Source organism: Callospermophilus lateralis, chromosome 5, assembly GCF_048772815.1.
Source record: "Callospermophilus lateralis isolate mCalLat2 chromosome 5, mCalLat2.hap1, whole genome shotgun sequence".
Classification (NCBI taxonomy): Eukaryota; Metazoa; Chordata; class Mammalia; order Rodentia; family Sciuridae; genus Callospermophilus; species Callospermophilus lateralis.
Window position 1 is genome coordinate 153,567,366 of NC_135309.1, and position 15,756 is coordinate 153,583,121.

Consider the following 15,756-nt stretch of genomic DNA (forward strand, 5'->3'; position numbering starts at 1 on the left):
AATTACCTGACTCCTGTTTCCATAGTAAGTCAGAACTTATTCCCAAGGGAGTGCAAGGAGCGTGGTGGTTCTCAGAGTGGGCTACACCTTAGGCATGTTGGGGGCAGACATAAGTCTCTACACTAAGTCCTTGCTGAGGCCCCAGCAAATCCACAGACACATATAAGACTGATCAAGCACAGGACTCACTAAGTCCTTATTCTATTTTAGTAAGGTCAGCACCCGCTGAACTTGAGACTAAGATACTGTGAGAAAGAAGGGCAGTCAGATCGAGGCCAGAGGGACTATCAAATGCCATGACTGTTTACACAGAATGCTTGAAGAGCAACCTGCCAAAATAATCTTTCCATTTCCACAAAATGGAAAGGCTTTCTTAATAGAATAATATTCAGGATGGAGTCTACTTTCAGACACAAATACGTTTTCCTAAAAAACAAACTGTGTAATTAAATTTTTAAATTTTAAGTAACCTGTGTTTTTATTCTCCACCCAAATCACCTTAAGGGATCTAGGTAAGACAAAATAAAAAACACCCGGTCATCATGTATCCTGAGCATTCTCACTGCCTAACAGACTTCCAGGTCTAGCCAGGCTTCAGGATCACCAGGGGAACCTGGGTACCACTCACTGTGTCTACTGGGCCTTTCTTGGCTGATATGAAAATTTATAATTATTGTAATCCTTTAAATAGCTTATTATTCACAAACAAAGAGATATTTGACCTTAACAGGTATGGTTTTTGCAATTAAAATTTATGGAACTAAGTTGTTTGACAAGAAAGTTATGAAAAACTGACTGAGGCATGAAAGATGAGAAAATTTTGGAACTAGAGATTGGGAATGTGTTCCTTCTTCCTTATCACAAAGTTAGAGCAGTAAGAATTAGAGACATTAATGAAACTATTTTTAGAGATTAAGAGTGATGAGAAACAGATATGTAATGACCATATCTTCATGTCAGAAATATTAAGGTATACGAAATGCAAGACCATTTGCTGATCTAACACTGCCAAGGGTCTGTCTCAGTCCCAAGAATAATGCAGACTGAGTTTTATGAAAGAAGGGGAAGTATTTTCCTTGCTCACTGTCATATCCTGCAAGCCCATAATAGTTCTTACAATGAAAGGGGAATCCAAATGAGGTATCAGGTGAGCAGATGCATAAGGGTAGCAGGTGTCAACAGCTCAGCACACACCAATACAGTGGCAGGCACAGAACAGGAAGAAGCAGAGGGGATGGGCTATGGTGGAGTGGAAACAAATCAAGACCTCCTGCTTCCCAAGGTGGCAGAGGCCTCAGGTGAATCTCTTTGTCCTTTCTGATTTCATTCCTATATCTTTATTCCTTGTTGCCCTGACTCTTTGATGAAGGACTCTAGAATCCTAGACAGTGACTCTGGCCAAGGATGTCTGATTCCTGGGCTTGAAACTGGAGAGGATTCTCTGCCACAGTGTTTGTCAAAAAGGCTGAAGGTTGATTTTCTCTCCCTTGATTTACTGTCTTGTCACTGCCCAAGTCCCAACACTGAAGAGAATAGATTATTCCATGTTTCCTTACATTACAGGGGGAAAATAAAGAAGCAAAAGGAAATGAATACCTGAGCCCTTAAATGCAGACTGTTGTTCATAACAGTCTTAAGTCCTGAAGAAACCCCTTCTTGGTAAGGATCAGGTTTGTGAGGGAAAGAAGTAATTTTTTAGGTGTTTGTTAGAACATCAAAGAATGTCAGAGAAAAAAGCGACATGGCACTGCAACTTAAGAACAAGCAATAACCAACCTCCATCAGTTTTCAGGACAAAGTCAAGTATGGTAAACACTTAGTTCCTTCTCCTCGGCTAGCTTGCAATTGAGAACACCAGGAAGCAAGGAACACGCTGTGGGAAAGGCACATATAAAAAGGAATCTTCAGAACAAGTCTATTTGTAGCATGCTCAAGTTCACCAGGCTCCTCGGGGAGATAGATTAACTTAAGGAAAAAAAGCTGTGCTTTTTTTTTCCAACTCAAACTCATGGACTTAATATGTTATGCAAGTTTAGACACCCTGGCAGTGGGCTGAGAGACACAGTGTAGCAAAGACCTCCATCTGAACTCAAGCGCCCTGTTGTGAAGCCCAACATGCACTACACATAGCAATTTTGCCAGAAAGGAAATCGGAACCACGACTTTTGGCCAAAATCTGAAAATTCTCTGCCTTTCTCTCCACATCCCAGGAGAAATAATAGGCTTATTCTTCTTGTATTTTACTAAGGTGACAATAAGTTCATATTCGGCTGTAAGGAGTCCAGATCACAGCTGGCCTATCATTCATGAGGTGAGTTAGTGGGTAGTGGCATCTTATGCAGCTTCATTTGGCTCAAGGGAATGAGATTACATTCGTGGCAGCTGGAGAGTGGCCCAGATCTTGTCCTGATGGATGTGAGAAGGGCACAGAGGAAGTGAAGGGAGCCACTGGAATGTCCTAAAACTAACAGAAAACAAATATGCAAGAGTATAGTGATGCTCTCTCAGGAAGGGAAAACAAACCACAGATACCCTGAATCTGGGAGAAATGTCCATTCACCAGTACTGCAGAAAAATGATGAGGACATAGTGTGGTTCAAGCGTATGACATTATCTACTCTGTACTTTTGTAGATGTTACAGTTTCTTCAAAGGGCTGAAGTACTGGTTGCTTTCACTATAATAAAAACAGTCAATGAGCACCATCCAACATAAATATACTACAACCTGAATATGTGAACCAAAATGTTCTAGTAGCCATGCTTTAAAAAGTAGAAGTAGTAGATAATTTTACTAATAAATCTTATTTAACCCACTCTGAAATACATTATTTTCATGTGTAATGACTATAAAATTACATTTTTTTTTTGCACAAAAATCCAGCATACTTTATACCTGCAGTGTACTTTATAGCTCAATCCAGCCACATTTCAAGGGCTTAGCAACCATATCTGTCTCGCACCTGCCACAGTGGGCATTTGGAATAAAAACTCTAATACTATCAATCAGAACCTGTCATGGATCCATATAGATACACACAGAGGAGCAGTCCTGTTCCAATTATAGTACTCTAAGGGAGTACTATAACATGCCAAATGCTGCTTTGTTCATATGCCCTCGTACTCCAGATTAAAAGCATGTCCTCCAAAAGTTGCCTCTCCTGTCAGTAGTAAAGTTCTGCATGAGAGATATCTAGTGAGGTCTTGCCTCACAGGACCCAGCTCCATTCCCTCTCCATGAAGGCAGCTGGGGAATCTGGGATGTCCTGAGATAGTGGACTGGTTAAGCTCTCAGGGCTGCATGTTTGATCTCCTAGAATTTAATGCAATAAATAAATAAATTTAAAAATTTTTTTTAAAAATCCATGTGGTGAAATTCTAATTAAGGAGAGGTTGAGTATGGTCTCACCTTTCTTAACTATTATTTCCATACCAAAATGTCCCAGTAGCCATGCTTTAAAAAGTAAAAAAATTAAGTAATTTTAATTAGGTAGAAGCAGGTGATTTTAGCACACCTAAAGAAGAGCACTGCCTTCTTCTCTTCTTTCTTCATTTATGAATGACACTGGCCCCCAAAGAGCAGTACCACTTCCTCCTCTAAGCTGATGCCTAATCTTGTTATAACACCTTGGGAAATGAGATCACTTCTAATTCCAGAGTTAATAGGTAAAATCCTCACTTCTATTCTCACTCCTGATGGTTCAGAATTACCCAGGCTGATAACTATTACTGATAACTATTGACGGCATGACTGACCAGGAGTACACATACGAGCAGGCAGCAAGAATGGCAGACAAAGGCTCCAGCGTCCTTTCCCTTGGCCTCCTGATTCCTACCTTTGTGGTTGAAGATGCCCTCCATCTCCATGCTACTTCTGGAGTGGGCAATGCACAGAGAGCCGCAGGGCACCAGGCCTTCCGCTGCGGGGGACCGGTCCGTGGTGCGCACCAGGCACCAGTCAGGCTTGTCGTGTGGCCGCTCCAAAACCTCCACTGTTTGGCCGCGCCGGATGGTGAGCTCGTTACTGTTGCAGGCCGTGAAGTCGTGAATCACCACCGTCAGCTCACAGCCACCTGAGAGCTGGGGAGGGACAGAGGAAGAGGGACAGGTCAGCAGTACAAGCCACTGATCCTTCATGGGCAGGGCTGTGAACTCAGCTAGGATTTTCACCTTCCATTCTGCAACAGGTCAAAAGCATGGCCAGTTTCCAGGGGGGAGCTCTGTGGCTGCACTACCTTATGCTTCGCTTTGGAACCATGAGATAGCAATGTAAATTTCATGTTCTCACCTCTGGTCATAATTTTCGAAGGGGTTCACAGAAATGGATGTGATTTTTCATGAGCATCCAAATCTCCTTGTACATGAGACATCTCCCTTCTCAAAAAGTACTATATACTAATTTAAAAACTTGTAGCAAGCACAAACTACTTAAGAGGTACATAGGGAATTATAGTGAAATATAATGATAAAATGGGATAAAGTTCTATTTCAGATTTTACTCTGGAGGTGAGGGAGCATCGCTTACTTTGGAGCATGCAGGCTCTTCAGGCATCAAGTAGATAGGAAAAAAGCCTCCACAAAGATGGGGAGGCTGAAAAGACAACGGGCTTGTGATTCTGGAATGTCTTGCTCAGGGTGCTCTGAGAGCTCCCTTCCCATTCCTCCATTTCCCCCCATTTTGTCCTCATATTTCAAAATAATCCCCTAAGTAGTCTTGAAGCAGTTTTTATTAGTTTTCTTTAAGTTTTAAAATTAGCATACAGCACTTTTTGAAGAGGGAGACAATGTTTCAGTACAAAGAAGCTCTGAAAACACATCTGACCCTCCAAGAGTGGTCTGCCACTCCTGGTCCTCACCCTCAGAACCCGGAGCCATCTTCTGGCCTCTCCATGTCTGCTTGTGCTAGTCCTTCAACCTATTAGCTCCTTGGAGACAGGGCTCATACGTTCACTAATGTTTCTCCTATGCACAAATCTTGTGACTAGTTCCTTGTGCCCAGGTTCCATCTCTCCTGGGTCTCCGCTGTCCCAGTGTGGGCTTTTCAACCATACCCTCAGCTGTCAGTCCAAGGATGCGCCAGCCGGCAGCCCCATGCTTCTCATTCTGCTGGGCAACTTGGCATGCTCTTTCCCTCCCACAGTGAAGCTAGGGCAGAACTCATTATGCCCCCACTTCCATCTGTTTCTCTTCCGGTGTTGCCTCTTTAGTGATGAAATCAGCAACAAGTCACTTAAGCTCAATGAATCTCATTTTCTATGTGCACCCCCCATGCTGTCAACAGATTCCAGGGTGGCTTTTGATTACCAACTTTCTCTGAATACCCACACCAATCACTGCATTTGGGTTTTTGCAGTGACCTCCTGAGTGGCCATCTGAAAAATGCTGTCAATGACCTTTTCAAAATGTGGATCCTCATATTCAAAAACCTTAGACACAAACTACTTGACACAGGATTCAAGTGCCCACAAGCAGGTCCTAAGCCACATGGCCAGGCTCATGTGCTCCACAACCAGAAGTGCCCATCTGATACTTACAAGATGGCTCCTGCATATACTTGGTCTACATTGCTCAGAGCCCCATGACCCTACTTTGTCTATCAAAGCCTCCCACCAAAGCACCCTCAGAAGTTTCTCCCATATATGCCACCCTTAGCACTTGGTTCTGGAACAGCTTATACTTCAATTCTAAAATGAGCCATGTCTGTGTGTGCCCTCATCACCAGAAAGCAGCAATGGGTCACTCTCCCATGAACCTTCCATACATGTCTATAAGGGCAGAGACAGAGCTAGTCTTGGTCACCACTGAGTACCCAGTACCAGTGACGGCAGGCACAAGGCTTGCACCGACCCACTATTGAATACCTAGCAACTCCTAAAGTTTGCCTGTTACTCTGTGTGTGTTTGCACACCATAACCAAATGCTTATTAAATTTTGCTCTGATGATGAAGGTAGTGCCTTTGGAAAATAGACATGATACTGCTTTTCCTCTGTAACTTCATGAGCCAACAGTGCCATGTTTCAACTTAAGAATGCCTAGACCTTTGGTCACCCAAAGGGCATTAGCAGACAGATCACAAGGGCTGTGGCAAGGAATAGGACGTGTCTCTGAGGAGTGAGTGAAAGGAGCGGCTCAGCCTCATGCTGGGAATCATCCGTGTTACCATCCTGAGAGTCCTCTGGACAAAGTGTACACCGGAGAATAGGGAATTTGTGAATTCTTTAATGGCTCATGTTCCTGAACTGTGTCCTGGGCCACATGTCCATGCTGAGGACCACTGGCTGCCCTGTCGTGCTCTGTGCTGTTGACTACCCTTCTGTTCTAACAGACTATTTCTTAAGAGAAGGTTTAGAGATTTACAATAAGAAAAATATATCCTTTAGACAACCACAAAGAGCAAAACAAAGCAAAACTCTCCCATGATGAAGAACCATTATAGACAAAAATGAGTCATCTTTGCTAGGCCACACAGAAAATGTTCACAAATGTTTAATTTCCTTTTAAATTTTACAAATATCTCTGGGAAAACTATGCTAATTTTCACAAGTTTCTGATCAGTCAAAGATGCTAATGTTAAAAAGTCAAGGGTAGAGGCCCAGTCTGGAAAACAATTTTCTTAGAGCCTCATATTCTAGAAATAGTTAATCCTTATAAAAAGGAGCAGTGATGCTTCCCATCCCAGAGGGAATGAGTACCTAGTACCAGTGATGTACCAGCCTCCACACAGTCCACCTTGCCACAGCCCCAGGACCTTCCTTCCTAGGACATGGTGGCCCTGCCAGGGCTCCCCTATGACCACTGGCCGACTGCTCCTTTACTGAACTGGTGCTGGCAGAAGCCCTCCTGGCTTCCCTGACATTCCTCCAGCAGCCCCACTGCTGCCCCTGGGAAGGACACTACCTCATTCAGCCCTTTGCCTGTTCCTTCTCCAGAGTCTTATTAACTTTTCAGACCACTCAAAGCTGAGGATGGGTTTTGTGGGGGAAGGGTGGGAAAGGGAGAGGGGGGCTGCCCAGGAAGGAGAATCAAGCCAGACTTTATTTCTGACATGAATTTTTTTTAGTCCCTTACAGAGTTACCAAAATGATTAGAAACATCTGTGTACTTGACACAGTATAAGAAATAAAAATTGAGCCTGTTCTGACAATGAATCACACAATAAGTTAAAAAATTTTTAAAGGCTTTCCAGAATTTGTTAAGAAAATCCAGTACCAGAATATTTCAGAGTACCAAAATTATCACTTAAAAATATCTTCATCTCTCTCAGTCAACTGGCTTTATCAGTATTAACAGATAAAAATGATTTAATTAAGGGAAGTTTTAAATGGATGTTTTCCCCAGGAAAGAGCTGTTCTATATATTCTTTTCTTAATGTTCACATTTAAATATTTTAAACCTCTTGCTACAAAAAGCGTCTCTTAACAGGTTTGTTAATTAAAAATTAAGAACTTCTTCTTTTTTGCTTACATATGTTTTTGGTACTGGAAATTGAACCAGGGGTGCTTAACCACTAAGACACATTCCTGACCCTTTTTAGTTTTTATTTGGAGACAGGGTCTCACTAAGTTGCTTAGGGCCTTGATAAGTTGCTGAGGTTGGCCTCGAACTTGTGATCCTCATGCCTCAAACCTCAGATACTGGAATTATGGGCATATACTACCACGCCTGGCAACAGTACTGATTTTCAAGAGTCACATTCGTAAGTAGAAGAAGTTCAGAAAATATATCGTACATCACTAAGTATGTCATCCTTGCTCCCAGGGACATTTGTACCCCCAGTGACTGAATTTCATTACAATGCTGACAGAAATACCATTTCATTGAACTATTTGAAAATTCACTTTTCTTTTTCAAACATATGAAAGCTTTCATAGTATCTTTTTCCCTTTTGTATTGTTATAGACTTTGATCATGGGCTCCTGACTATAAGCATTTGGTTCAGAAATTCATTTATTCCATAGCTCACATTAACACTTGTGAAGCTCATATCAGAAGATGAACTTTAAAAAACATTTAAGATTTTCACCTTTAAAATATTAATGTGGTTACCAATGAGCATGACAATAATGATCCTGAAATTTAACCATAGGCCACAGACACCACCAATGATGTGCCTCTTCCAAAGACCACACCACTGCCCTCTGAGAGGGGTGATAGGGGAGTGCCATCAACCCAAATACATGTGTAACTTGCAAAATCAAACCAGGGCTCCTTTGCCTGAATTCTCTCCAGAACGACTACAAATGAACAGTTTATGTGTTTCATATGAAAGAATGAAATATTCATCTCTGATTGCAGGCTTACAAACCCTCAATAATCACTACACAAAGAGTTATATTTTCTATGCTGTCCCAAGAAACCATGTCATATGGTGGCCTTGCCTGAGTCTGTTAATAATGTGTACCAACATAGCGCATGGCTGGGGATTTCCCCCATGGTCATGGCCTTCTCCACACCTCATAGCACCCCCACATAAGGAGGCAGTTTTAGGTTACAAGAACATAGATTTCTCAATAGACAACAGCAAACACCTGGTTTGAATCACTGAGCCAAGATGAGTTCTCCTTCCCAAGTAGGAGGCTCTTTAAGAATGGGATGGTGGGCAACACAGCCCTCCTGCAAATGATTGTGTTTCAAGAACCAAAGTCCTAATGTGGTAAAGATAGACTGCAGGAGGATATCTGGCCAGTTTTCTGAAAGCAATTCAAAAGGAAAGGGGGATGTGGTCTAATGAAAGCCATTCTCCCCAAAAGAACAAAGTGTATCAACTTTTGAGAATAGTCAGACCCTAAAGCCTCGCTATATTTAGTCATTCAGAAACCTCACAAAAGAGTCTTGCAGTTTTGTAAAGGTTTCACACACACAAAAAGCAATTGTTTGGTTAAAGGGGATTAAAGAGTATAGCTCCATTACTGGCAATGGTTACAGAATAGGCAACCCCAGGCAACCTGAACAATCCCCCTGATAAATGCTATCTTGCCCCAGGATTCCATCCGCTGCCATTCTGACAGCAGGGCTCCTGTGCTCACACCAACGCCCAGGCTAGTTTACAGAAGGCCAAATCCAAGGAGACTCATTCAGTCAATTCTGCTGTTTAAGAGTCTGAAAGATGACTACTGTGATAACCTTTATACACCGGCAATACACGAAGAAATCTGCAAGAACTTAAAAATAGTGAAGATGACAAATTTTATACTATGGCTCTTTTTACCACAATGAAAAAAAAAAAAGAAGAAATCTATATAATCTAGATATAAAATCTTTTTTGAAACCTGCAGTTTAATATACTTAACATTTTATCCATAAAAGAATTAGTGAGTGCAGTATTTAGGGATGTCACTCCCTCTGCTCTTCACTAACATGACCACCACTGCTTTTCATTCTTTTTTTTTTTTTTTCCAGTATAGGAATGGTATATGCCAGGAAAGTGCACAACCACTGAGATACGCCCCCAGCCTCCACACTGATTTTCTTATGTGAAAGAAGTCTTGGAAGGGTTCCTTGAGTGGGTTACAAACATGAGTTAGAATGAAATATTAGATGTAAAAAGGGTGAATTTAAAAGAAGCAGCCAAAAAGGCCAACTTTACCATCCAAAGGCAATCAGAGCAAGGGAGAACCACAGGCCACAGGTTGAGGGGCTTGCCCAGGCAGAGGATAACCAATGTGGCATCCACCTCACGGGTATAATAATACCAAGAGCGGCTGACACCTCCCACAGAGGATTTGGGAACATTCTAATTAAAAGTTCTGCTGCCTATGAAGCAGAAAAAGAGAAGCTGGGAAGAAGTGGGCAACTGGAAACCAACAGCCCCCCTAGGCTCTGGAAAATAAGAAACTTCTCTTTGGACAATTTACCCAAAGAAACCTCTTTGTTGTATTTCCTTTTATCTTTAAGGAGGGACCACCAATTTGAAGAACTGACATTAACCAGCTAATATCACCGAGCTAACTGTGGCCCTCACCAGGAGGGAAGAGCCTCAAGTCTGAATCAAGAGTTTATCATCAACTTTAATAGGATGTTTGATCATGTCATATAAAAACACTTTTACATTTTACATTTAAAAACATTTTTAGTATTTCTAATCAAACTTTACTTAACAGAAAAAGCCCTTTCTCAGAACTGAGGCTTCCTACTTAAGCCGGGGGGCATTTTGTTTTTCTGATTGGGTAAAGTAATCAAAGACTACATTAATTTTGTGGTTTTACCCTAGTATTTAAAGTCATCTAAGAAATACCAAGAAAAGGCACAGTCATTTAGAAAAATAGAGAACAAAGATTAGTAAAAGAAGGAAACAAACACTACATGGACCCTATCACTGTACCTACCATAAGGAAGGCTTACATGGTGATCATCACTAAGTATTTAAATGCATGAGCCTACTCTGTGAACTTTCTGAGATTACTGCACATGCGTGGGCCACAATGCTAGGCAAATGTGTTAAGAAAGAGTCTCCTCTGTAGTATCTGTGCCCATCCAGTACACAGTTGGTGTGCTACTAATAAACCACCAAAGAGTACAGCCCAGGCACAAGAGCTCAGCAACTTCCAGCTCCTAATGAGCACAAGTAACTTCTAAAACTACTGTGATCATGAGTGTCCACATAGAGGAAATTGAGGCCAATGCAGACGGTAATCTGCAACAACAGCAGCAAAGTCAATGACCCAACAGTGATGGATCACGAAGACATTTTTATCATAAAGACACAAGATAGCATGTATGGAGCCCTGCAGGGATATTAGCTAGGTACTGTTCTAAATGCCCACTGGAAATGTCCACATTCCCAATGCTCACAACCATGAGGGCAGTAGTATTATTTTCCCCATTTATAGATGGGGAAACTGAAGCACAGAGAAATTGGGTGGTGAGGAAGCCACCAAGGCTAAAGGCCTGCTGGTGAGTGTTTCTTTGTTCTTAACCATCTGCTCTTGGCATGTCACATTCTCTGTGTTACTGCTGTGTATAGTCTGAGCAGAGAATGAGCACATGAGATCTAGAGTGCTGTTTTGGAGAAGATGAAAACCACACCCTGTTTTGTAGAAAGGCTACTGAATTTAACAACTCAATTTCATCCTTAAGACAGGGGCAAACTTATATGAGGTCCCGGAAACTCAAAGCTTTAGATAGACCAAGAGATCACGCACCTTCTCTCTGAATAAGAGAGCAGGGCCAGGCCCAGAGCACATTCTCTCCCACCAGAGGGCATTCTGTGCCTTTCTGAGCCAGGAAGGGTGGACGGAGGCAGGATGTAAGAACACAGGACATGCTCAGCAGGCCGGATGCAAGCATTTTTTGACAGATCTATTTCCTGTCTCAGGACGTGAGTTAAGCCATATTTAAAATGTACTATCATTAAGTACACACTACCCTGACTGTGATTTATATAAGGTTAACTAAATTTCTGAGGTATAGAATGTCACTTGGTAGAAAAGGTTGACTATATGTCCCCAACACAGTACTACAGCTTCATTAAGAATAACTGCAACCACTTTCTTTTTCAAATATGTGGATTCATATAATCACGTTATAAGCTTAGGTGGAATTCATGCAAATATTAGTCTCAAATTAATTTTTCCTTATTAGAAGTAAGAACTGCATTCCCTTATATCCCAAAGACAGCTCATGAGTGGCCTGCTGCTTGGGCTGGCTTTTCCATGGGGCTTCATCTTGCTTTGGTGATTTTGTTTGGTTCCCATATTTTCTGTTTTCCTCATAATATAAATTTTAGTTAACTAATACAAATTACAGACTAATAAAAAATGGGGGAGAGGGTTTAAAAACTGCTTTTTAAATATAACTACAAAAATATTGAGTTCTGAATTCAGCTCTAGCACAAAATAATAAGATCTAGGAAATGACAGCTGATTGAATCCACATTCTGTTTCTGGCTCTGCAAGCCTCATCTGGGCCTGGCTCCTCAATGCCCCAGGGTTGGCTCAGAACTCTCCTCCCTACCTCAGGGACATGCGCTCAGCACGGATGAGATAAAAATCTGGAAAGCATTTGATTTTTTGGAACCTGAATTACATTTTCATAAGATCACTTTATCAGTCTAAGTTCCATGAATGTCAGCAAGAATTGGTACTAAACTTACTTCTGGAACAAAGAGATTGTATATTTTAAAAACTGATATTCTCAAAAGAGGACACATGCTTATAGAGCATGTGGCTTGTGTTCTAACCAGCCCTGGAAGCTTTGCTGACACTGCTCCCTGGAAAGGGCGTGTCTCTGGGTCCTAAACCTTTTGTGCCTCAACTGAGAATTACTAACAGCCTTGATAGATAACGTATTCCTTCAGAATTCTCCAAGAAGCTGAGCCAAAAACATCCCCCACCCAGTTTCTGAAATGAAACCAAATTTCATAATAAGGACTAACTCATAACAGACATCATAAATTAGGCAAAACAGGCAAAAGAATGTCATTAAGTAACTTCCTTTGCCAGACCCATCTGCCCGAGTCATCAGGGGCTGCTTAAATTGAAAAGTGAAGGGTGTAAGATACCATCTCACTCCAGTAAGATTGGCAGCCATTAGGAAGTCAAACAACAATAAGTGCTGGCGAGGATGTGGGGAAAAGGGTACACTTGTACATTGCTGGTGGGACTGCAAAAGGGTGCAGCCAATATGGAAAGCAGTATGGAGATTCCTGGGAAAGCTGGGAATGGAACCACCATTTGACCCAGCTATCGCCCTCCTCGGACTATTCCCTGAGGACCTTAAAAGAGCATGCTATAAGGATACTGCCACATCCATGTTCATAGCAGCACAATTCACAATAGCCAGACTGTGGAACCAACCCAGATGCCCTTCAATAGATGAATGGATAAAAAAAATGTGGCATCTATACACAACGGAGTATTATGCAGCAATAAAAAATGACAAAATCATTGAATTTTCAGGGAAGTGGATGGCATTAGAGCAGATTATACTAAGTGAAGCTAGCCAATCCTTAAAAAACAAATGCCAAATGTCTTCTTTGATTTAAGGAGAGCAACTAAGAACTGAACAGAGGAAAAGAGCATGAGGAAAATATTAACATTAAACTGAGACGAGTGATAGGAGGGAAAGGGAGAGAGAAGGGAAAGTGCATGGAAACGGAAGGACACCCTCATTTTTATACGAAATCACATATACAAGATTGTGAGGGGAAACGGGGGGAAGGGAGAGAATGGAACAACAACAGATGAGATAGAGAGGGAAGATGAGAGGGGAGGGGAGGGGGGATAGTAGGGGATAGGAAAGTTAGCAGAATACAACAGTCACTAATATGGTATTATGTAAACATTGTGAATGTGTAACTGATGTGATTCTGCAATCTGTATTTGGGGTAAAAATGGAAATGCATAACTCATTTAAATCAAATGTATGGAAGATGAAAAAAAAAAAAAAAAAAAAAAAAAGAAAAGTGAAGGGTGGAAAGAACCTTGAGACACAGGAACAGTTTCTGCCACTGAGGATAAGACAGCTGCTGGTTAAGAAAATGAGTATTTTACAAGTGACTCAAGACAGAATGTAGTTCCCTGATTTTCAAGGCAATATCCCCTTGAATCATCAACCGACCCTAAAACGTTCCAGCAGAGAAACATGAAAAGGGCAATGACTAAAAGAAAGCCTTTTTTGAGGAGAGCACCTGTGAAGGCAGGTACTGGGGGAGGGAGCAAACACACTCCTTCCTTTTCATAAAGTCCCCAACTCCAAGTCTCAAAGGTGCTTATGCTAATTCAAACACAGGGCCCAGGAACTGAACACAGCCTCCCAGTTCTATTGCTGTGGGAAGACATTTCATCCCTTTATCATACTTCAGGGCCTGGGAAGGACCTATGGTCTCACTGAGGAGCATGAAGGAAGTGTAAGCCATGTTTATGGAAAGAACATGGAATATAGTCACTTGGAGAACTGGGGAATGAGAGGGCGAGTGCTGCTGAACAAGCATGGATCCCTGGGAAGAAGCTCGGCAGGGTGGCCCTTCAGAGATTTCAGAGCTCAGGAATGAACTTCAGAGAAAGCATATTCAAGGAAGCAAATGCATACTGTCGAACTATTTTCATAGATAAAATATTTAAATGTGGTTCTTTTAAACTTTAATATCCCAAGTGGACTCCCAGGGTAAAATGGTTCATTTATACAAACCCTTTCTGTTAGTGATTTAGTCTTCCTCTTCCAAGTTCACACAAGCCCCACCATGCTATAACAGACTTGAAGTAGTATTAGCTTTACCATTCCTAATTCCAGAAGAGTGCCTGTTTCTGCAGAAGCTTCCTTCGAACCCCAAGCTGCCACATACCTCAGGGGACTAGGGCGGCCCTGGAGTGGAAGGGAGGTGGGTACTAGCAAGTGAGTCCTCCACCTGGAAGGGGCAAGGTGTGGCTCTGGACCACTGATAAGCTGGAGACTCAAGAGTACCTTTGGGATGGAGGGGGCATTTCTTGACTCCCACAGTCACTCATCCACGAACTACCCAAAGAAATGTCACCTTATTTCCTGGGTCAAACTCCAGAAGTCTTACCTAACTTTCTAAGTACAATTTTTTACATGAATCTCTTTGGCAATTTCATTGTTATGATTGCTTGATTATAAACTTTTAAACTCTATTCTGGGGTAAATCCTAAAATAGATCCATGAGAGTATAATTTGTAAGAATGTAAACTTGGGGATGGATGGTGATTCTGAAAAACAGTCTGTGAAATACCCTGAGTTGAAGTGGCCATTCCCTTTACATTCAGTAACTACTATCTGACTTTCTTCCAGGTGGTGGTCTCATGAAAACTGACTAGGTAACTCAATCACTTGATTATTTAAAAACAGGACACAACAAAACTCACAAAACACCAAAGTAATCAGTATTACTCTAACAAAATATTTCCAAGTTCTAACTATATTTTTCTAAACTAAATGGTCATGGGATGGGACCTTTGCAAGAAATACTATTGGGCACCAAATGCCTAAACATGTCATTTATCTGATTTCTTATTATTACTATTGGGAAGAAATAATTATCTGCTGAATGTAACTAATAGGCTCTGATCAAAATAAAATGAGATATTCTTTTTATTCTCCAGTACTGTCCTGGAAACTACAATGTCCAAGACCATGAATTCTGCAAAATTGAGAGAAATGACCAAGATCTGGGACTTGGAGACATGCCACCTGAAGTAATCCCCCAAATGCTGGACTGTTCTCTCCAGTTGTCATTTCCCAAGGCTTTGAGGCCAAGACAGTGCCCCTTGCTATAAATGAGTGGGCTTGGGAACCCTGGAGAAGGGCAGACACCTACAGCTCATTGATCATGACTTTGTCTTATGTAACAAAGTATAGTTGTACTGGAGAGTGAGAAACTCAGGAATTCTGAACTGATGATTTAAATAAACCCATATTTACTGTCAAATTAAAAAATAACAATTTGGTCTAGCATTTTAGAAATATAACAGAAGACTTCATCAAGATAAATGTCCCCACCAGCTCTGACACAGGTCTCCTCTGATATTTTGTCTGTCTCGTAAACCTAGGATTCCAAATTGTACTGTCAATTTATTTTGCAGGTTTTTTGGATTCTGTCAAGACAAAATCACAGGATGCTCTGGACTACTTCTGAAGAAGGCATATCTATATATATGTTTTTTGATAAAAATCATATTTGTCCTTCCAGGGATTATTACTGCTGTAAACTCTAGGGCATATTTTCTGTGTTCTGTGCACCCTAAGCTCTGAGGGGGCACCACAGAAGATGCCACCACCTCTGCTTCAGCAAGAGCAGCTCCAC

General features: G+C 41.5%; 1 protein-coding gene across 2 annotated transcripts in view; it reads right to left on the bottom strand.

Annotated features, from left to right (window-relative positions):
• Trio (trio Rho guanine nucleotide exchange factor) overlaps positions 1-15,756 on the bottom strand; it is a 338,720-nt gene that overhangs the window by 76,755 nt on the left and 246,209 nt on the right. For both annotated transcript variants that reach the window (XM_076857460.1, XM_076857462.1), the window contains exon 34: positions 3,835-4,078. In XM_076857460.1, the coding sequence (XP_076713575.1) occupies positions 3,835-4,078 (244 nt within the window). The remainder of the gene's footprint in view (positions 1-3,834; positions 4,079-15,756) is intronic.